The sequence below is a fragment of the Scyliorhinus torazame genome, chromosome 15 (assembly GCF_047496885.1).
Source record: "Scyliorhinus torazame isolate Kashiwa2021f chromosome 15, sScyTor2.1, whole genome shotgun sequence".
In the NCBI taxonomy this organism is placed as follows: domain Eukaryota; kingdom Metazoa; phylum Chordata; class Chondrichthyes; order Carcharhiniformes; family Scyliorhinidae; genus Scyliorhinus; species Scyliorhinus torazame.
Window position 1 is genome coordinate 158,175,692 of NC_092721.1, and position 22,465 is coordinate 158,198,156.

The 22,465-nt window shown below is 43.2% G+C and overlaps 1 protein-coding gene across 3 annotated transcripts in view; it reads left to right on the plus strand.

Annotated features, from left to right (window-relative positions):
* The window catches only part of pds5b (PDS5 cohesin associated factor B), a 289,329-nt gene that overhangs the window by 176,600 nt on the left and 90,264 nt on the right, over window positions 1-22,465 (plus strand). For all 3 annotated transcript variants that reach the window (XM_072477000.1, XM_072477001.1, XM_072477002.1), the window contains exons 13-17: window positions 4,409-4,522; window positions 9,194-9,275; window positions 12,135-12,183; window positions 12,342-12,481; window positions 12,578-12,693. In XM_072477000.1, the coding sequence (XP_072333101.1) occupies window positions 4,409-4,522; window positions 9,194-9,275; window positions 12,135-12,183; window positions 12,342-12,481; window positions 12,578-12,693 (501 nt within the window). The remainder of the gene's footprint in view (window positions 1-4,408; window positions 4,523-9,193; window positions 9,276-12,134; window positions 12,184-12,341; window positions 12,482-12,577; window positions 12,694-22,465) is intronic.

Sequence of the window (22,465 nt, forward strand, 5' to 3'; positions counted from 1 at the left end):
TAATTTTGCAATTCTCTTTTTGCCTTCCTTTTCTGACTTCACTCTGAATCTCTTTGTATTCTGTCTTACCTTGCCATCCTCTACGGTCTGTTTACTTACCGTTCAGTTGTTTGCTTATGCCCTTATTCATCTGTGGAGGCCCGCTAGTGTTTAGTTTGTTCTTTCCTTTGAGTGGAATATATTTTCCTTCCACTGTAACAGTTTTAAATGCTTCCTGTTGTTGGCCAATTTAGTTACTTTTTTTTTCCCCACCAAGCTCTATTCTCAGCCCCATAAAATCAATTTATTCTCCAATATGTTAACTTGGTTTTCATCATTTTATACTTTAGGGTGATAGAAAGTATTATATTATGTTCACTTGTATCTAGAGGTTCTCTACTTTTACTTCTGGTTCAATCCCCTTTCTCCAGGGCAATTAGGGATGGGCAATAAATGTTGGTCTAGCCAGTTAAATGATCTTTAAAAAATGTAGATCAAATAATGAATCTTCCGTTGTTGGATTTTTTAATATATTGGGTTAGACAGGTGTGCATTATGCCATAAGTTAGAATTCCATTCCCCTATCCCCATTACATACCTACTTAATCTGCTGCCCAAATAATGCTGAGCTAGTTGAAATCCCCCATGGTTTTTTTTAATACCCTAATATGTCTGCATATTTGTTTCTCCACCTCCCTTTAGCTGGTATGTCGACCACACCTTTTCATTGTAAGGAATCCTATCTTATCTTTTATCATTTGGATTCTGTTTTTGCGTTGCTGATAATTGCCCCATTTTTCTACTGCCATTTTACCAATTTGATACAGTGCCACATACAGACTTGAGCAAAATGCTAGCTTGTGAAGTAAAAGGGAGAGTAGGCACGAATAAAAAAATTTGCTGAGTGACAGGAAACGGAATAGAGATAAATAGTTGTTTTTCAGATTGGGGAAATGTTAGTAGTAAAGATTCCCAAGGTTCAGTGTTAAGATCCTTGCTCTTCCTGATATATATTAATGGTTTAGACTTGTTAAATAAATAAATAACCGTTTATTGTCACAAGTAGGCTTACACCAACACTGCAATGAAGTTACTGTGAAAAAACCCTAGTCGCCACATTCCGGCGCCTGTTCGGGTACACCGGGAGAATTCAGAATTCTCAGCTGGTACGGGAATTGAACCCACCTGCTGGCCTTGTTCTGCATTACAAACCAGCTGTCTAGCCCACTGAGCTAAACCAGCTTGCGGTGTGTAGAGCATGATTTCAAAATTTGAGGATGATATAAGGATTGGCAATGTTTTCTGAAGACCTCGGATATTTTAAAAATAAAAGTTAATTTCAACTTTTGTTGCGACTCCCGGTCAAGTGAAGCTGCAATTGACCGAGCATTGGCCCAGGTGCCATAGCAGAAGTGTGTTCATTTTAGCAGGAAAAATGTGGAGAGACAGTATAAAATAAAGTGATAAATTGTTCAGGAGGTGCAGGAATAAAGGAACCTCCGTGTATATGTTCATTGAAGTCATTGAAGATAGCAGAGCAAGTTGAGAGAGCAGTGAATAACACATAGTATCTTGAGCTTTATTAATAGGCGCACATACAAAAAGCAGCACGGTAGCATAGTGGTTAGCACAGTTGTTTCACAGCCCCAAGGTCCCAGGTTCGATTCCGGCGTGGGTCACTGTCTTTGTGGAGTCTGCACGTTCTCCCCGTGTTTGCGAGAGTTTCCTCCGGGTGCTCCGGTTTCGTCCGGGTGCTCCGGTTTCCTCCCACAGTCCAAAGATGTGCAGGTTAGGTGGATTGGCCATGATAAATTGCCCTGAGTGTCCAAAAATGGGTGGAGGTGTGGGCTTAAGTGGGGTGCTCTTTCCGAGGGCTGGTGCAGACTCGATGGGCCAAATGGCCTCCTTCTGCACTGTTGATTCTATGATTTTAAAAGTAAGGAGGCCATGTTGAACTTGTGGAAGACACTTAGTTAGGCCTCATAGTTAGGCCTCATTTTGAGTACTGCACCCGGGAGTGCCATTCTTGCGGAAGGATGTGAAGGCATTGGAGAGCGTACAGAGGAGATTCACAAGAATTATTCCAGGGATAAAGAACTGCAGCCATGAGGACAGATTGGAGAAATTGGGCTGTTTTCCTCTGAGAAAAGGCAGCTGAGAGGAGAGATGTAATCAAGATCTTGAGCGGTGGGTATGGACAGGTTGAATATTGAGAAATTGCTCCTGTTCAAGAGAACAGGGAGAACTAGAGGGCACAGATTCAAAATAATTGTTATGGGAGGAAACTATTTGTCATCCAGAGGGTGGTTGGAGTCTGGGAAGAACTTATGAAAAGGTGGTAGAAGTGGGTTTGATCAAGCTATTCACAAGGGATTGCTATCTGAAAGAGAGAATGTGATGGTTACTGGGATAAGACAGGGAAGTGGGACTAGTTAGAAAACTCTTTTTCAGAGAGCCAGTACAGTCTCAGTGAGCCGATTGGCCTCCTTCTGCACTGTAAAAGAGTTATCCTGAATAGGTACAGCTTGCCCCTCTCCCTCTGTGTTCTGGCTGCACTGCAGATTCTCCAGTCCGGAATGCCAGGTATTCATAGACTATTCATAGGATTTACAGTGCAAAAGGAGGCCATTCAGCCCATTGAGCTGCACCGACCCTTGTAAAGAGCACTCTATTTAAGCTCCACCCTATCCCCGTAACCTCGCATAACCTAACCTTCTTGGATACAAAGGATAATTTAGCATGGCCAATCCACTTAACCTGCACATCTTTGGACTGTGGGAGGAAACAGTCCAAAGATGTGTACTTTGGATGGATTGTCCATGCTAAATAGCCCCTTTGTGTCCTAAGATGTGCAAATTAGGTAGGGTTAGCAGGATAAGGTGGCGAATAGGCCTAGGTGTGGCTGTTTCAGAAGGTTGATGCAGACTCAGTAGGCTGCATGGCCCCCTCCTGCACTGGAGAGATTCTATGGAATTCTAGCATCCACAAATAGGGCGTCAAAAGTGGATCAAAGAAACTTTCAAACTGGTGAAATCAACTGTTTTGAAAATCAAGGAAAGAAGATGGAGTATGAGTGTAGGTATTGCTGGGGGAGGAGGAAAGGGTATGGTGCAAAATCCACGTCCAGCTGATTTGGGAATTTGTTGGACCAAACTCCTAGGCTCAATTTCATGCTACATCCCTTTGGTTCACTATCATGTCCTTTACCTGGTCTGGCCTGAAAGTGATTCCAGACTCTCAGCAATGCAATTGACTCTTTTATCTGCTGTCTGAAATGGCCTAACAAGCCACTCTATTCAAGGGCAATTAGGATGGGCAATATATGTTGGCTCAGCCAGCGACACCTGCATCCCATAAACCAATAAAAGAAAGGAATTTCCCCAATTGATGCCTGATTCCCCAGCCAGTGACGTAATGGGAATCCCAACCTTTGAAAGCCCGGATCCCATTTATCAGGCCTTTACATCTGATAGTCCTCCCATGAATCACAACAGATCCCCCTTGACATGCTCCTGTTGAGCAGAGGCGCACAGGTGAGTACAGCTCCCAGGAAGGTGGGGTGAAGCACTGCCTGGGAGGGCTCAATCAGAACCCATCCCCATCCGTCCAGCGTGGTATCGTGGGACCTGTCTCTTGCCATTTTGTTTTCCTGAGAGGCTCACCATATGGAGGAAGCGGCTCTTGGTGCCAGTTTTTCCTGCCTGCTGTGCCACTCTGTCATAAAAGGAGAAAATTCCTTCCCCTGAATATAATCTGTTTACGGTGGAAATTTTCTGGCCTGCCATTTGAAAGGTTTCTCTTGTGTTGATTGCCCCAGTAGTTGCCTTCTGGACATCAGTGATAATTTAAAGAAAAATAGAAACTCCAATACTGGAGGTGTGAAGATGAAAATATTCACCCTGCTGCATTTTGAAATAGTTTCATAAATCTACTTTACCTTTTATTTATTACTATCTACATACACTAATCATAAATAGCTTGTGCTTTTTATGTACATTTTTTGATTCATTGGAACATTGTAGTGCACAACATATAGTTAGATATGTTGAAGAAGTAGTGCATAACTTACAATGACAGTTAAATAGTATAACAAAATATTTTCTCATGGATTAAGTGATGGAATGGTTTTTAAAACATTTGTGGTTGGCTCAATATGATCAATGTTGTAGAATCTAACACTCATGCCTCGCCAAAAGAATTTCCTTGGATTGGAAGCGTGGCCTCGTGTATGTAATATTGGTGACTATAATGTTTTGGGCAATATTATTGAGTGAATAAGCTCAAAAGTAATTTCTACTTTAAAGTGTTGACTAATTTATTGCTTTGTTTGCTTTATTGTGTTTTTTTAAATCCACATTTGGATATAGATTTTGGATGATCAGCATTAAAAAGTGGCATTACATTCTTAATTTTGAATTTTAACCAACAGATTACTTGTGGAACGGATATTTGCGCAGTTCATGGTGCCTCACAATTTGGAGACTTCAGAAAGGATGAAGTGTTTGTACTATCTTTATGCAACCTTGGACACCAATGCTGTGAAGTATGTTTCACATTATTTTGACTGCATACCATCCCTATAATTCTAGCTTTTTTATAGTTGCAGGATTTTGACCTGCCTTTGTTTTTTTTAAACAAAATGCATTTTCTCTTTATATGACCGTGCATTTGTACAATGCTAATTTGAATGTTATATACACTGCTCTGAGATTTGGCACTGGATTAAGGTTTGAGATTCTATGGGAAATGTTTCTGCCATCTGAATAAGTGAGACAGTTTTAATGTTGTAAACATGGAGAGGTACCAGAGAGCTACCATTTAAACAATGTTCTTGAGTTCTATAAGCTGAACAGGTACTCGTGTAAAGACACTTGGGCTACACCACCTAAGATGTGTGCTGTGGTGAAGGGGTACAGCTTGAATGAGAAGAATCTGTTGCAATCATTGATAGAGCATCAGTTTGAAAAGCCTGAATTGTTAAAATAATTAGACTAAAAGATTCCCCACGGTGGTTGGCAGTCGTCCAAAGGTAGAGTTCAAATCTCCCAACTTTTATTTTAAAAAAAAAAGTTATTTCTGCTTCCTATTTCCATTTATTCTAGACGTCTCAGTTGTTGAAAAATTCTCAGCTGGGCATGGAACTTGTAGAATATAGAACTCTACTATAGAATTGATGCTTTCAGTTCCACCATCGTTAGGCATTGTGCATCTACTGCACGGTGTTAAATATGCTGAACTTTCAGTGTTATATTAACATTATTAGCAGTGGTGTAGTATTGCTGCTGCATTGTAACCTAGAGAGTTGGAGAGAATTAATATTTGCAGAAATCTATGATGGCTGATATTGTAATAAAAAATCGGTTGATTTCTAAAATATTATCTTATTGGAAATGCTCTAGTGTCTGCAGCACTTTGGTTTATAATTTTAAAATGCCTAGAGAACAGCATTGGAAAGAAATGCAGAACGGTATTTGATGTTTATTTTCTGTATTTATCATTGGCCATGGGTCTTCATAGAATCATAGAATATTAGAATTTACAGTGCAGAAGGAGACCATTCGGCCCATTGAGTCTGCACCGGCCCTTGGAAAGAGCACCCTATTCATGCCCACACTTCCACCCCCATCTCTGTAACCCAGTAATCCCACCTAACATCTTGGACACTAAGGGCAATTTAGCATGGTCAATCCATCTAACCTGCCCGTCTTTGGACTGTGGGAGGAAACCGGAGCACCCAGAGGAAACCCACTCAGACGCTGGGAGAGCGTGCAGACTCCACAAATACAGTGACCCTAGCCGAGAATTGAACCTGGGACCCTGGAACTGTCCAGCAACTGTACTAACCACTGAACTACCGTGCCGCACAATGAGAGATGCCTGGGGCTCACCTGTGTTAACCACTGTGCTACTGACCTTCCTAAATAACTGCTCAGAATTGGACACCACACTCCAGTTGTGGCTAAACCAGTGTTTTGTAGATGTTCTTTATAATCTTGTTTTGCACTTCATGCCTCTATTCATAAAGCTCAGGATTCCCTTTGCTTTTTAATTGTTTTCTCAACTTGCCTTGCTGCAATTCAACAATGTGCACATTCAAACGCTTCATTTATATAAAAAATACATATTTTTTGTATCAATACATTGTGCAGAGGAATACTGGTTACAGATGAAAATATTTATCAATGTTGCAATAACACTTGATAATGCTGATTATTCGTTTGGTATCAGCTGACAGAAGGTGGTGGTAAATGGGAAAGTGCTACTTGTGTCAGTAGTTTTGGTTTCCCAAGCAGCTTGTCTCACATGCTGTTGAAGCTTTTTGTTTTGCACTCAACAGGACAAATGCAAGGTTGCTAAATTTCCAAGGGAGAAATAATCTATGCTGCATGAAAGAAGGGATGCTGATTGGTTGGCAGGTTGGCTGTTATCGGTCAAGAAGTTGCCGTGACAAATGCACTAGGAGCTAGTTCCTCCGTGCTTTTGTTTATTTAAAAATATTCCTTTTTACCTGCAGAGGACAGGTCTCCACATGAACCTGAAAAGTGCCAGTTTATCTCTAATTACCCTGGAAGGGCAAGGTATCTCAAAACTTTGAGCAACAGGTGACACTTGCCATTTCCTGCTGCTGTTATGCAGTGGCACCACACACGAGTAATGTGGTATAAGAAAGTGCGGGTGCAATGCCAGGTATATAGGCTGTACAACCTAACTGGTGGTGGATCATATCAAACAGCATGTTCCTTTGTTGGTAATTGGCAGAGTACTGACCGTACCCTACCACCCTGTGGTTGAAATTCAGAGCATAATGTCTAACATTACATGTAATTCTGTGATTGGTCAACATGTGCTAAATTATTCTGGTTAGACTAAGAATTACAATAATGCCAATTTAAGATTTTCAGCCAGGCTCTCAATATGACTCTCACTTATGTTTGCTAGAAACCATAAATATACATATGCAGGAATATACATAAAGCAGGGATCTGTCCTCTGCAAATGAAGAAGACTACGTCCAGATGTTGCACTTTTTTGGACTGAACAGGAGAATGGGGGACAGTAGCTCCCTTGGGTGCATTCACCATGGCAAAATCTTAATCAGTAAAGGCTGTCTTGCCAACAAATCAGCACAACCATTTTCTTCTGCAGTATAAATTGTTCCCTTTTGAAATTTGACATGCTTGCATCTGTCCTAATGACTGCAAGGTGAAAAGCCTTAGCAGAGGTCTTTTTTAAGTTTAGCATTACTCGAGTTCTTTACGACCAAGGGACTAATTCCCTTTTTATTTTTTGTATGGCTGTCCTGTGTTTGTATACCTACTGTCATGTGAGAGTACCTTTAAGAAATGGGTGTTTAAAACATGTACCTTTAAGAAATGGGTGTTTATCAGTGATGTCAGAGTGTGGGTGGAGCTGGGCTGTCTGTCAGCTTTTTACTTTCGTTTTAGGCTGTTTGCTGCAGGGTGTATTTTAGTTTCGTTTACGGAGCTGGATAGCTGCAGTCACAGCCAGAAGGGGCATCAGTCTCTCTCTGTAATCTAAAGACTGTAAAACGATCCTTTGGTGATTTAAAACTAATAACTGCTCTCAATAGTGAATTTAAACCTGATCTTTGTGTTTTAAAGGTTTTTTTGAAGTCTTATGGATATTAAAAGGAAGCTTAAAGGATTACTTTGTGATGTATTCTTTGGGGGTTGTATTTGAATTGATGTTTGCTAAGATGTTCACTATGTTTTAAAAAGGTTAACTTGAGTTCATAGAATAAACATTGTTTTGCTTTTAAAACATACTTTTCCATTTCTGCTGTACCACACCTGTAGAGTGGGCCGTGTGCTCCCCATAACCACAATCTATTAAAAGTTGTGGATCAGGTGAACTCCATGATACACTTTGGGGTTCTCTAAACCCTGGCCCATAACACAACTCAAACAGCTGAAAGCTCAAGAAGGAGTTAGATTTTAAGGAGGGTTTGAAAGAAGAGGAGAGGTTTAAGGAAGGAATTCTAGTCTGGGGCCTAAAGATCTGAAGGCACGTCTGTCCAAAAGGGAATTCGGACTTTTTGCATGGAGGATGGTACAGAGATGGGAAGGCATGAGTCCATGAAAACTTTAACTGGGAGATGTTGTGGGACAGGAGAGCCAATATAGGTCGGCATATATCGGGATATAGTGGTTGAACAATACTTGGTGCAGAATAACGTATGGGCAGCAATGTCTGGGATGAAATTAATTAAGGAGAGAATTAACATAGTTAATTCTGATGATGAGCTAGACTTGGAGGAATGTTTAAGCAGCAGGTGAATTGGTCATCGGTGGCATGGCTAATGTAGATTTGGAAGTATTTGTGATGGGAGGGGGAATGGAGTTAGAAGTTCAGTTCAACTTTAAACTGGCTGGGTAAAGGAAGGGAATTAGTAGTGAGGGGGCAGTTGGTGGCAGGGTCAAAAGGCTGCAGTCTCCTTTGTATTTAATTGGGTGAAATAGTGGCTCATAAAGGACTGGACCAGAAGGCTAACAACACACAGTGGAAGGATGGAGAAAGATGGTTCCAGGTAGAACTAGATGTTGTCAACTGCTGCCAAATCTTTCACACGGCAGCAACTATGTGAGGATTTGAAGGGAGTTAATGATGGACCCTTGGGGGAACTCAAGTTAGCAGTGCCAGAGTTGGAGGAGAAACCATGGCCAGCGATGCTATGGTTACAATCTGATGAGCAAAAATGAAACCAAGTGAGGGTAATCCATTCAGCTGAACAACAGAGGAGGAGAGTGTGCTTGACCATCTCCGTGCACTAAAGTTGAGAAGGATGAGGAGGGATATTGCACGATGGTTGCAATCACATGTCATTTAAGAGTTTGGGTATAGTATTTCAGTGCTGTGACGGATGCAAGAACCTGATTGGACAGATTCACTTAGGGTTACAGGGAAGGTAGATGTCGACTTTGGAGGCAACAACGTGCTCGAGCTTGGGAGCGAAAGAGAAATTGGAGATGAGGTTGTAGTTTGCAAGGATTATGCAAATGGAGATAACCAAATAATTAGACACCAAGTCTGAATTGAATGGGTTGAATATACCAAAGATCTTTCTTGGAGTTTCTTGTCCCTTCTGTGTATTTCTTTTTAGTGTTCTGATCATGAAAATAAGGTTGACTGAATTGTACCAATTGTTTAATTGAAGTAAACTATTTAATGTTGTTTTTGTTTTGATCTTTAATAGAGCGTTAAATGAAATGTGGAAGTGTCAAAATATGCTGAGGCATCATGTACGTGACTTACTTGATCTGCACAAACAACCAAAAGCAAGTACAGCATTTTTCTGCTTTTTGCACATGTAATAGAATTGAAGTGCAGTGGCATTAGCAGTATGTGCAAATCTTGCAGTTTGGGATGACGGTGATTTTTATGATTTTGATTGAAGGATTTGGACTGTTATGACTTTTATCCATTTAGTGTGTTGGTTCCAAGGTGTTGAATGAAATTGAGCAAGAGATGGCACATGTGACTCAATTTTCATTATCAAAAAAAATCCATCAAGTCATCTCCAGAGCAGCACATTGAAAATTTCTGGAACATAAAATTTCGAGATGCTATTCTTCAGATGTGTTCTTTCCACTTGTCTTCATCTAAAGTCTCGCAATGAGGTTCCTCTGAGCCATTTAGCCTATTGTTGCTAGCAGAATGTTTGTTTTATGCATGTAGGATAAATTCCATCCCTGTTTTCAGACAACTATGTTTTTTCACTTTAAAAACTGGGTGGTCTTAATTTCCCCAGTAAAATACCGTGCAAGTTGAATGTAGTACAGTTTGTCTGATATCATCCAGGATATTATTCTGGCTGAGGGAAATTTGCATTTTATTTTGGTATTTGTCAATGAAGACCCTCCTCTGGCAAATCTTTGTTTGTCACTGACATTCTCTCGTTATTTGTTTAGCTGAAAACTTACAAAGCAGCTGAAGGGGTTGGAAGCCTGTCTGATTAATTGTGGATAGACATATCAATAATCAATTAGGAATTGTGTCCATCCAAGCTTCCTGTTGGGACTTAGCAAAGTTTCCAAAGTGCTGATTGACATAAAAGAAGTTGGACATCTGTTTTGTGAGGTGTTCTCTCTGGTGTTTTCACAACATCTTTATGTTCATACAGTATTTTAAATTTCAGCCAAGAAATAAGAATTAACTGATAATTTGCATTGCCATTAGTTTGGTTGATTTCATTAATGAATTTGTGATATCTCTGTAGTTTCAACTTGTTCTGAATGAGGCTATTGCAAATGAACTTGACAGGTGTCCATAAATGTGCTTGGTGCCTGTACACCATTGACACAAACTGCACAAAGGCTTTAATGGACTGACCAATCATTCTGAAAATTTGTGCTGACAACAGATATCTACTTGTGAGCTGTACCCAAAACCTCTGCCACTGTCCTGTCTTAGCACTGCCACCCCAAATCCAGCCACATTCAATGGAAATTGGGGAAATTGCAAGGTGACATCAATCTAAAACTCTTGTATATAGGCAAAAGCGAAATGATGAATAAAAGCAGAATTAAGAATAACCGAAATGCAGGGGGAAATGATGGCGAATGATAGTAAATACAGTTGTAATATGGCGCAGTTTTTAGCAAACCTTAACAATGTTGAGAGATTTACTTAATTCCATTTGGAGGCAAAGGAATTTTGGTATGAGAGAATCTGGCAATGCCAGTCTCATTGCTTGTATTAAATGTAACCTGAAGTGTGATTCCTGTCCAGTATCAAATCTGGTTTCAACAAGTGCTCCCTGGAGCTCATTGCACAGTTTTTCATTAACTGAGTGCAGTTTGCATGATCCTGCCCCTGATATGAACTCTACATCCTCTTTCATTAATGTATTGCAGTAACAAAGCACCACTCAACAGTACCTCCTCTTAAGAACTTTACTGCTAAAACAAGAACAACAGTGCTATTGAAAATCTCTCACCAAAGCCATATATCTGATTCTGATATACATTGCTGCCATACTTCGCTTTGCTGTGTCAGTGTCTTTGAATTCCCAACTTGGAGACTACCTGTTTAAATTGCAGGATAGGCTCATCAACACATTTTTACAACAATTTATATAGCTTAATGAAATAAAATATCATAAAATATTCCAAAATGCTTGACAGGAGGATTATAAAACAAAAATGACATCAAACCATCTGGGTCACAACCAAAAACTTGGTCAAAGTGGTGGGCTTTAAGGCATGTTTTTAAAGGAGGAAAGCCAAATAAAGAGGTGTGAAGGTTTAAGGAGGGTTTTCCAGAGCTTCAGGTCTGGGTAATTGAAGGTGCGACCACCAACGGAGGAGTGATTAAATCCGGGATGCCCAAGAAGCCAGATATCTGAGAGTTGTGGGGCTGGAGGGGATTGCACAGGGAGGGGCAAGGCATGGAGGTTTTGTAATCAAGATTGAGAATTTTAAAACCCAGACTGGGAGTCAGTGAGCAAAGGTGAAAAGTGAACAGGACTTGGTGGTGATAAAGACTTGATGATGATAAATAAACTGGCAGTTGCATTTTGGATCAGAGTCGAATGTGGAAGTTCAGCCAGAAATGCATTCGAATGGTGAAAGCTAGAGGTAACAAAGGCATAAATGAGGCTTGCATCAGAAGATAGGCTAAGGCAGGTGAAGTTCAAGTTCAGTGAAGGCATAATGGTGGAGGGAGGCTTGTTGATGTCACAAATATGAGATTCCAGTATGCTTACTTGGGCAGCTTGCTATTTCTTTTCACAGCATGCTATTGATGTCTTATCTTGAATTTCTCAGATTTGTGTTTGAGTCAAAGATGTTTAAGTTACAGATTTTCATTTTTGAAATCATTAACTAATGATCACTGGAGCAAATATACAAAAATAGCTGCGGTTGATGCACCTTTCTGTGTCTTTTATGTTCGTCTCCTGAACGTTGATACCTTACTCCCACAACTCTTGCCCATTGTTCCCATATGGAGGAATGATATACCTTCCATAACTCAGCTCTTTTTATTGAAATGTGCCATTCCAGCAACTGAAAATGGGGGCACAGCTAGTTTATTTGTTAATTGCTGAAAAATATGATGAAGATTTGGACATTTGATCTGCAGTTACTAAATGTAATTGCGTGTAAATGTAATAAAATCTATTTTGTGTTTACTAGTCTGATCCCACTGACAAAGCCATATTCTCAAAAGTGATGATAATTGCCAGTAAGTACTATTTTATATTATGTTTACTACCTGCGTTGTATAAAATGTAGCATTCATTATATAGCATGAAAAACTGGTAGAAACCATTGTACTTCAAAGAATACACAATTCAATTACTCTATCAAGAAGTTGTGCTCAATACAATGTTCTGCTGTCAGAAAACCTACCTGATCCAGGAAAGGCCCAGGACTTCATGAAGAAATTTGATCAATTTTTAGAAGAGGATGAACGAATCCGGTCCCACCTCGATGTGCTCGTTAGTCCAAACTGTTCGTGCAAACAAGCAGAAGGATGTGTGGTAATTGCTGAAATACATGTTTATATTAGAATGGAATAAACATTTCAAACAATGCAATTTCTCCATGTGACTGACTATTTGTTTGTTTTTGTACAGCGTGAAATAACACGAAAACTAAGCAACCCTAAACAGCCCACAAATCCATTTCTGGAAATGGTGAAATTTCTCCTGGAGAGGATAGCGCCTGTACATATTGACACTGAGTCTATTAGGTATTCAGAATTTTTTGTGTTCAGTATTACATAAAGGGAAGGGAAAAGTCAGATGCTTCTGACATTGGACCCATCTTAAATTATTAATATACTTGAAACGTTTTTCTAGTTAAAATAGGAACCAGGTAACTGTTTCTGATACTGGTGGGCGGGGGGCTTTCTGAGGCTGCAATGCAAATTCTAAATTCTGTATTTTTTCCTAAAATGACTTGTTATGATTATTTGGAAAGTGATAATGAAATGGAACTTGCTATCAGAGGCAGTAGTTGAGGCAACTATAGAAATGTATTTGATGGGAAGCATACGAGGGGGGATGGGGATGGAAGGTTTTACTTTTTGTTGGATGAGAAAGGATGGGTGGGGATTTGAGTGGGGAATAAACGCTGGCATGGATTTTGTAGTCAAATGGTGGGTTTCTATGTTGCATATTCTATGCAATTCTGTGTAAATTTGCATTGTTTGTAAAGCTGATTGACTGCTAAACCCTTACAAAATAAATCTTCCTCGCCTGCAGAGACGATAGTGACATTTAAGGGGCATCTTGACAAATCCATGAATAGGATGGGAATAGAGGGATACGGATCCAGGAAGTGTGGAAGATTGTAGTTTAGTCAGGCAACATGGTCGGCATGGGCTTGGAGGGCCGAAGGGCCTGTTCCTGTGCTGTACTTTTCTTTGTTCTTTGTTCTCTGCACCATGAGCATTAAGATTTCTTGTTTTAATTTCCAGATCATCTGTGCCAAGTCAACCCATTATTTGTAAATTTGGCAGGAAATAAACTCTACAATGATAATAATAGACCATTTGGCCAGCGTGAACTTGCCAACTGTTCTTGGTGTAGCATCTCACTCCCTTGCTCTACATTCCCAATCATCTTGTTTAAAACATTTTTAAAAATGAATATGCTTCTATCATGCTTTCAGGCAGATCACAACAACTAACTGCTTCCTCATGTTGCCCCTGATACTTTTGTCAGTTATCTTAAATCTGTGTTCTTTGGTCATCAAACGTTCTGCGACTGGAAACAGTTTCTCCTTGCTTACACTCTAAAACCATTCATGACTTTGAACATCTCTATGAATTCTCCTTTTGACTTTACTTAAAGGAGAACTTCAGTTTCTCCATGTAATTTAAATCCATGGCCTGAATTTGACGTTTCCCAGGCAGGTTTTGAGGTTGGTTGGTGGGGGGGGGCGGGGGCATGGACAGGATTCCATCTGCCCTGATATGGATGTAATTTTATGATGATGCGGGCAGTGCATCGGGTGGGAAGCCCACCCGTACCCCTATTTAAGGCCCTTTTGAGTGGCCCGCCATATGAAAAATTTTCAGATGTATTTCTGGTTTGATTGTAGTAAATATTTTATGCATCCTTTCTTACCTTAACATCCTAAAGTGCGGTGCTCAGAATTGAATGTAGTACTCCAAACAAAGTCTGAGTACTAATTAGTGTATTTATAAATATTCAGTATAACCTACTTGCTGTTTTATTCTATTCCTCTATGAACAAAATTCAAGGATCCTATGTTTTCCAACAATCTTTTTGACTTATCTTGCCATTATCAAAGATGCATATACAATCACCCCCAACTCTCTGTTCCTGCACTCCTTAAGATGGTACCATTTAGTTCCTATTTTCTCGCCTCATTCTTTCTACAAAAAAGTATCACTTCAAAACATTACGTTTTACTTGCAATGTGTCTATCAATTTTAACAGTCTTGAGTCCACCCTACGGTCCAATCTTTCCCTCACTGTTTGCCACATTTCTGAATTTTGATTCATCTTTAAACTTTGTAATGATGCCTTGTATATCCGTGAACCTAATACTGACCCCTGGGGTAAATCATTGTGTACTTCCCTCTAATCTGGAAAAACAATTGTCTACATTACTCTGCTTTCTGCCCCAACCAATTTGTATCCATGCTGTTGAATATCCTTGATTTTAATTGCTCACCTTTGTTGGCTGTGTGCAGACGTCAGGGCCCTAAGTTCTGGAATTCCCTCCCAGACCCTCGCTTTCTTCCATGAAGACACTCCTTGAAATGTACTTTATTGACAAAGCTTTGATCATTTGACCTAATATTGCCTTAAGTGGAGCAGTGTTTCATTTTACCTTGAACGCTTCTGTGCTTTGGGGTGTTTTATTATGTTAAAAGCATTATATAAACATGTGTTGTACATGTCACTGCTCCATTTCCCCATGGGCTTCATTTTTGTTTGAAGATCTCTTAATGTGATACTTTGTCAAACGCCTTTTGGAAATCTGTATACACAACATCAACTGAACAGCCTTGTCAGTCTTCTCCATCACTTCATCAAAGAACTTGAGGAAGATGGTCAAACATGACTTTCCTTTTAACAAATTGGTGCTGATACTTGTTAATTAGTTCATACTTTCCCTCTGCCAATTAATCTTGTCCCAAATAATTGTCTCAAATATTAGGTTTTCCACCAGCAAGGTTAGGCTGATTGGCCTGTACTGGCTGGGTTTACCCTCTTTTTAAAAAAAAAAAGTAATTTTTTTATTCTCCTTTTTCACATTTTCTCCCACATTTACACCCATCAACAATAAGGAATAATCAGCAAGATATGTCAATCCCCATAATAACAACGATCCCATCTGCCCACCAACCCCCAAACATCAGCCCGCATGTTTACATAAACAAATGACAAAAAGGAATCCGGGATTACCCGTAGTCACCCTTAATCTACACAGCCCCCCTCCACCCCCCCCCCCAACTAATGTTCAATGTTATCCAGTTCTTGAAAGTGCATAATAAATAGTGCCCATGACTTGTAGAACCCCTCCGAGCTTCCACCTCAGTTCGAACTTAACCTTCTCAAGGGTCAAGTATTCCAACAGGTCCCCCTGCCATGCCAGGGCACTGGGTGGAGAGGCTGCTCTCCATCCCAGCAGGATCCGCCTTTGGGCGATCAACGTGGCGAAGGCTATGATATCTGCCTCCGCTCCCATTTCCAACCCTGGCTGGTCCGACACCCCGAATATGGCCTCCTGGGGACCCGGGTCCAGTTTCACACGCACCACCTTGGAAATTACCCTAAACACCTCCTTCCAGTACTCCCCTAGCTTTGGACAGGACCAAAACATATGAACGTGATTCGCCCCCCCCCCCCCCTCCTCCCGCAACGCTCACACACATCCTCTACTCCTTCAAAAAATCGGCTCATCCTCGCCTTCGTGAGCTATATCGCCTCAGCTATATCAGCCCAACCTCTCACATGAGGTGGAGGCATTCACTCTCCGGAGCACCTCACACCAGACCCCCCCCCCCCCCTCTATAACCTCTCCTAGCTCTTCCTCCCACTTTGCTTTGATCCCTTCCAGTGGTGCCTTATCCTCTTCCAAAATAGCTCCGTACACCGCTGACACTGCCCACTTCTCCAGTCCCCTTGTCGTCAACACCTCCTCCAGCAATGTGGAGGCCGGTTCCTCTGGGAAGCTCTGTACCTCCTTCCTGGCACAATCCTGAACCTGCATGTACCTAAACACTTCTCCCTGCTCTAGCCCATACTTCACTTCCAGCTCCCTCAATCCTGCAAACCGACCCCGAAGAAACAAATCTTTTAGAGTCTTAATCCCCTTCTCTTCCCATTTCCGAAAACTTCCATCCCACCTCCCTGGCTCAAATCTGTGGTTCCCTTGAATCGGCATTTCCCTTGACCCGAAACCCTACCCGAAGTGTTGGCGAAACTGCCTCCAGATTTTCAATGAAGCTATTATTACCGGACTCCCTGAATATTTCCCTGGAGCTATCGGGAGCGGCGCTGTTGCAAGTGCCTTTCGCCCCGACCCCCTGCACAAACTCTCCTCCATTCTGACCCACTGAGAATCAACCCCTCTGACCGAGCTCCGCACTTTGTCCACATTCGCCGCCCAGTAGTAGTACAACAAGTTAGGGAGACCCAAATCCCCTGCCTGCCTTCCCCTCTGTAGCAGCACCTTTCTCACTCTGGCCACCTTCCCTCCCCATATGAATGACGTAATCCTTCCCTCAATCTCCCTGAAAAATAGTCTTTGGCAGGAAAATCGGTAGGCATTGAAAAATAAACAGGAATCGCAGCAACACATTCATTTTAACCGCCTGTACCCGACCCGTCAGTGACAGAGGAAGGCCATCCCACCTTGCCAGATCGGCTTTCACTCTCCCCACCAAACTAGTGATGTTGTACCTGCGAAGCCTACTCCACTCCCGGACAACCTGCACCCCCAGATACCTAAAATGAGTCCCTGCTCTACGGAATGGCAGCCCCCCGCCCCCACCCCCGGCCGAGACACCACAAAGTACTCACTCTTGTCCAGGTTCAACTTGTACCCCAAGGAAGACCCAAATACCCGCAGTAACTCCAATATTCCTCCTATCAACGCACTCGGCTCCGACACATACAGCAGCAAGTCGTCGGCATATCATAGATATCATAGAATTTACAGTGCAGAAGGAGGCCATTCGGCCCATCAAGTCTGCACCGGCTCCCGGAAAGAGCACCCGACCCAAGGTCAACACCTCCACCCTATCCCCATAACCCAGTAACCGCACCCAACATTAAGGGCAATTTTGGACACTAAGGGCAATTTAGCATGGCCAATCCACCTAACCTGCACATCTTTGGACTGTGGGAGGAAACCGGAGGAAACCCACGCACACACTGGGAGGATGTGCAGACTCCGCAAAGACAGTGTCCCAAGCCAGAATCGAACCTGGGACCCTGGAGCTGTGAAGCAATTGTGCTATCCACAATACTACCGTGCTGCCCCTAAGGACACCCTATGCTCTATTCCTCCGCAATATTCCTTTCCATGCTCCCGAACTTCTCAATGAGATGGCCAACGGCTCAATTGCAAGTGCAAACAGCAGGGGGGGACATAGGACATCCCTGTCTCGTCCCACGGTGGAGATAAAAGTATCTCAAACTGATATTATTTGTGCGGACACTCGCCTTCGGTTCCTTATATCATAGCTTTACCCAGTTCGCAAACCTTGGTCCAATCCCAAACCGCTCCAGCACTGCCATCAGGTACCCCCATTCAACCCGATCAAACGCCTTCTCGGCGTCCAATGCCACAACTACCTCTGTTTCCTTTCTTTCCGCCGGTGCCATTACAACGTTCAAAACCCTCCTAATGTTTGAAAACAGCTGCCTCCCTTTCACGAACCCAGTCTGATCCTCCCCTATCACCTTCGGAAGGCACTCCTCCAGCCTACCCGCCAGTACCTTCGCCAACACTTTTACGTCCACATTCAGAAGTGATATGGGCCGATACGACCCACACTCCGTCGGATCCTTATCTTTTTTTAGTAACCGGGAAATCTATGCCTGCCCCAAGGTTTGCGGCAACACCCCCTTCCCTATCGCCTCCTCAAACATTCCCACCATCAGGGGTGCCAACCTATCCTTAAATTTTTTTATAATATTCCACCGGAAATCCATCCGGTCCTGCCACCTTCCCCGACTGCATCCTCCCAATCGCATCCTTTATCTCCTGCTCCACTATTGCTCCTTCTAATGTAGCCCTGTCCCCCTCCCCTAGCCTCGGGTACTCCAACCCATCTAGAAATTCCTGCATCTCACGGTCTCCCCCGAGTGGCTCTGACTTGTACAACCTCTCAAAACTCCTCAAAAACCTTGTTAATCAGCACTGGGGCCACCACCAACTTCCCTGCCGTATCCTTCACCTGAAGAATTTCCCTTGTCGCTGCCTCCTCTGGAGCTGACCTGCCTTATCTCCATGTTCATAAACTGCACCCCTTGCTCGTCTCAGTTGGCGCACCGCCTTCCTGGTGGCCAGTCGGTCGAAGCTCGCCTGTAGTTCCTTCCTCTTTTCCAGCTTCGCCGGGTCCCCATCCACTGCATACCCCTTATCTACCTCCAACATCTCATCTATTACCCTCTGCCGCTCCAACCTCTCCTTTATCCACCCTGGCCTTAAACAAAATTACCTCACCTCTCACCACCGCCTTTAGAGCCTCCCATGCGACTGTCTTCGACACCTCCTTAATTACCTTTTCAATTTTCTCACCGAATACTTGGTTCCCCAAAAACCCCACATCCAGTTTCCACCCCGGTCTCTGCGCTGCCCCCTTCTCTAGCACCGTATCCACCCAATGTGGAGCGTGATCTGACACTGCAATTGCAGAGTATTCCGACCCCTTGACTCCAGCCAGCAAAGCCTTCCCCACCACAAAAAAGTCGATCCGCAAGTATACCTTATGGACCGCTGAGAAAAACGAATACTCCCATTCCCTTGGGTGCAGGAACCTCCAAGGGTCCACCCCTCCCATTTCCACCATTAGCCCAGCCAGCGCCTTCGCCCCCCCTGATTGGACCAGCGAGCGCGGCCGTGATCTGTCGAACCTTAGCTCCTGCACCAAGTTCCAGCCCCCCACCCCCCTAAATCAGCTCATGCGTGCCCAAGTCGGGAATAGCCCCAAACACCTTCCTCGCGAATCCCACATCGTCCCAATTGGGACCGTATACACTTAACAGCGCCACTAATCTCCCCTCCAGTGCCCCAGTCACAATCACATATCTACCCCCCTGATCTGTCGCCATCTTCTCCATCTGGAAGCGTACCCTTTTGCTGACCAGCACCGCTAACCCTCGAGTCCTTCCATCAAATCCGGAGTGAAACACTTGGCTAACCCAGCCCTTTTTAAGTCTCACCTGGTCCTTCACCCTCAAGTGAGTCTCCTGCAGCATTGCGACATCGACTTTCAAACTTTTAAGATTCGCAAGCACCCTTAACCTCTTGACCGGACCTCCTAGCCCTCTCACATTCCATGTGACTATCCTTACTGGGGGTCTCTCACCCCCCCCCCCCCCCCCCCCCCCAACCTTTGTTATCCACCATCACCATACCACCGGGCCCTGCCCCATAAGCCTGACCCGCCCCTGTCCATTGTTAACATCGAACCCCCCTACAAAAACATACCCCAACATCCATCCCTTCGCCCCCTCTTGCTCGCCTCGTAGACCCATTGAAGCCTGCTGTCCAGGCTCCAACGTCCGCAGTCGTCCTCTCACCTCACCCCCGTTCACTAACTGACTTTAGTTGGCTAGCGCGGGTGGCTCCCCCCACCAAGACCTCTCGCCCCCTTCCGCCCAGTCCCAGAGAAAGAAACACCAAAACAAACCCAACAATCCAACCCCAACAATTCACTAACATAACATTTAACCATCGCAACACAGAACGCCATTATCTTGAACTCTGTAACAATGCAAAGAGAAGTAAATTTCAATACAAATCAGTAAAAAGAAAGTTGTAACATTTGTACATTTTCCAGCCGCTCAAACACAGTCCACAGTCTCTCTTCCAGTTCCGCTCTTCACGTCTGTCCCAAGCCTTCTGCCCTCCCGAAAGCCTCAGCCGCCTCCGCTGTCTCAAAATAAAAGTCTTTGGCGTTATAGGTTACTCAACTTTGCCGGGTACACCACACCAAATCGCATCCCTACTTGTACAAAGCCGCCTTCACTCGCCCAAACGCCGCTCGTCTTGTCAACTCCACTGTCCAGTCCTGGTAGATCCGAACTGCAGTACCATCCCACAGCACCTCACGCTTCTGCGTCGCCCAGCTTAATACCTTCTCCTTCATGCAAAACTTATGGAAGCAGATAATTACTGCCCTTGGCGGCTCGTTCACTTTGGGCTTCGGCCTTAATGACCGATGAGCTCGGTCTAGCTCGGACAGGGTGGGGCTCTCACCCTCCCCCATCAGCTCCGCCAACTTCGTAGCGAAGTCTTGCATTGGCCTTGGGGTCCTCTGTCCCTTCGGGCAAGCCCACAATTCTCAAATTGTGCTACCCCTCTTTTTAACTCAAATTTTCTTCTGTACTCAGTTGACTTGCACCCCCAAAACACGTCAGAAATATATCAAAATTTAGACTATTAACCGCTTGGTCTGAGGACTGTTTCGGAGATTTGTACAAGGGCTGAGGTTAGTTGGGCCTTCTGCTTTCCGGAAAGGTTTTTCCTTCAAATCCCCTTAACCACCCCATGGTCATGGACTCTCAGTTCAGCACAGGCATGGGTAGGATCTTGAGCATAGCCAACTTGGATCAGAATCTTCTCTCTCCCCATCGCGCTCTCACTCAAAATTCTGGCCAGTGAGACATAAATACCCCACCACAATCTCTCTGCACATGAATAAAATGACCGGAACATCCTGCCAGCGTAAAAGTTGATTGCTAGTTTACTACCAATTCCATTTGGTATATCATTTTCTGCCTAGTGAGGGCTGTATTGAGATTACTTAAAGCTATGAAACTCGTCAGAGAAGAGTAGCTGTTTTTTACCTATTGTGCTATCCACATCCCAAAGGACCGACTTCTAATCTTAAAAACCAACTATTTTAGTTTCGTTGCCTTTTCCACTGTCTACCAAATAACAAGCAAATAGCAATAGCAAACTTAGCAAAGATGTTTTACCCAGTACCACAACGCCTCTGGTCTTTTGAATACAGAGAAGTTAGCACTTTGTTATTCACCGCTGGGAGCATAGCAGATGACATATTGGCCAGATAGAGTGAACGTAAATGCAGCCACCGATGCAGATGTAATTGGACCCTTGACTCCATACTTCAACCATTGCAAAAATAGGCTGAAATTTAATCAGCACAGTTCAAAACTGGGTGAATGGGCTGACTCACTTAACAAATTGTATTGTCTGACCAAATTTGTAAGTGTGGAACACTAAAAATGACCTGATCAGCGATGGAATAGTCATTGGCGTTTCAGATTAGAATCTCCCTTAATTTCCGGAAGATTTACATGGTTAGCAATGCTATATCACATGCCAGGGACCTAGATTCGATTCTGACCTCCGATGACTGCCTGCATGGAGTTTGCATGTTCTCCCTGTATTTGCGTGAGTTTCCTCCGGGTTCCTCCCACAGTCTAAAGATGTGAAGGTTAGGTGGACCGGCTATGCCAAATAGCCCCTTAGTGTCCAAAAGGTTAGGTGGGGTTACGGGGCTAGGGCAGGGGTGTGGGCCTAGGTAGGCAGCTCTTTCGGAGGGTCGGTGCAGACTTGATTCCTTCTGCACTGTAGGATTCTATGATTTAAGCAAACTGTACTGGCTAGACAAGCAGAATAAAGGCTTTTCTCAGAGATGCAAGGGACATTTCCCAAGAATAGCCTGAAGTTGTTCAATTTGTGCATTATAAAATTGAAATTATAGCGAGGGAGCAATGCGGGATATGCCCTGAAATGGCACCAACCGCCATTTTCCCATGTCCCTGCTTAGTTGGGACGAAAATGCACTGCCTGAATTGCTGCCGTTTCAGGAAATCTATTTACAGGACCAGGAGAAATCTGTTAAAGGAATCTCCATTCAAGAGATTCAAATGCTGTGAATTAGTCTTTATACACAGAACTCCATCTCCATGACCACAAAAAGACATTTTTGATCTTCCATTTCTCCTCAAGGTGAGGCTAGATGCAACAGTTAGATCGGTGCACCAAGGATAAAGGTGATCAGCCACAGGATGACATTCTTGACCTTAATTTGCTCTTTTGGGAAAGTATGGAAGAGGATGATATTGATGATTCGATGCTGGAGGAGATCCTGAACCTGGCCTTACAATTTGAAGACTGCATACATTCTGGTTAAGTTCCAGAGCTGTTCAGGCCTGCTGAGGAACAAATTCACACTGAAGAGACTATGGAAGCTGAACCACTGCCTCCAGAAAAATACATTTCTAGAATGTTAGGGCAATATATTTTTTGGAGAATATTCCTCAGTGGGTGGCCCGGTG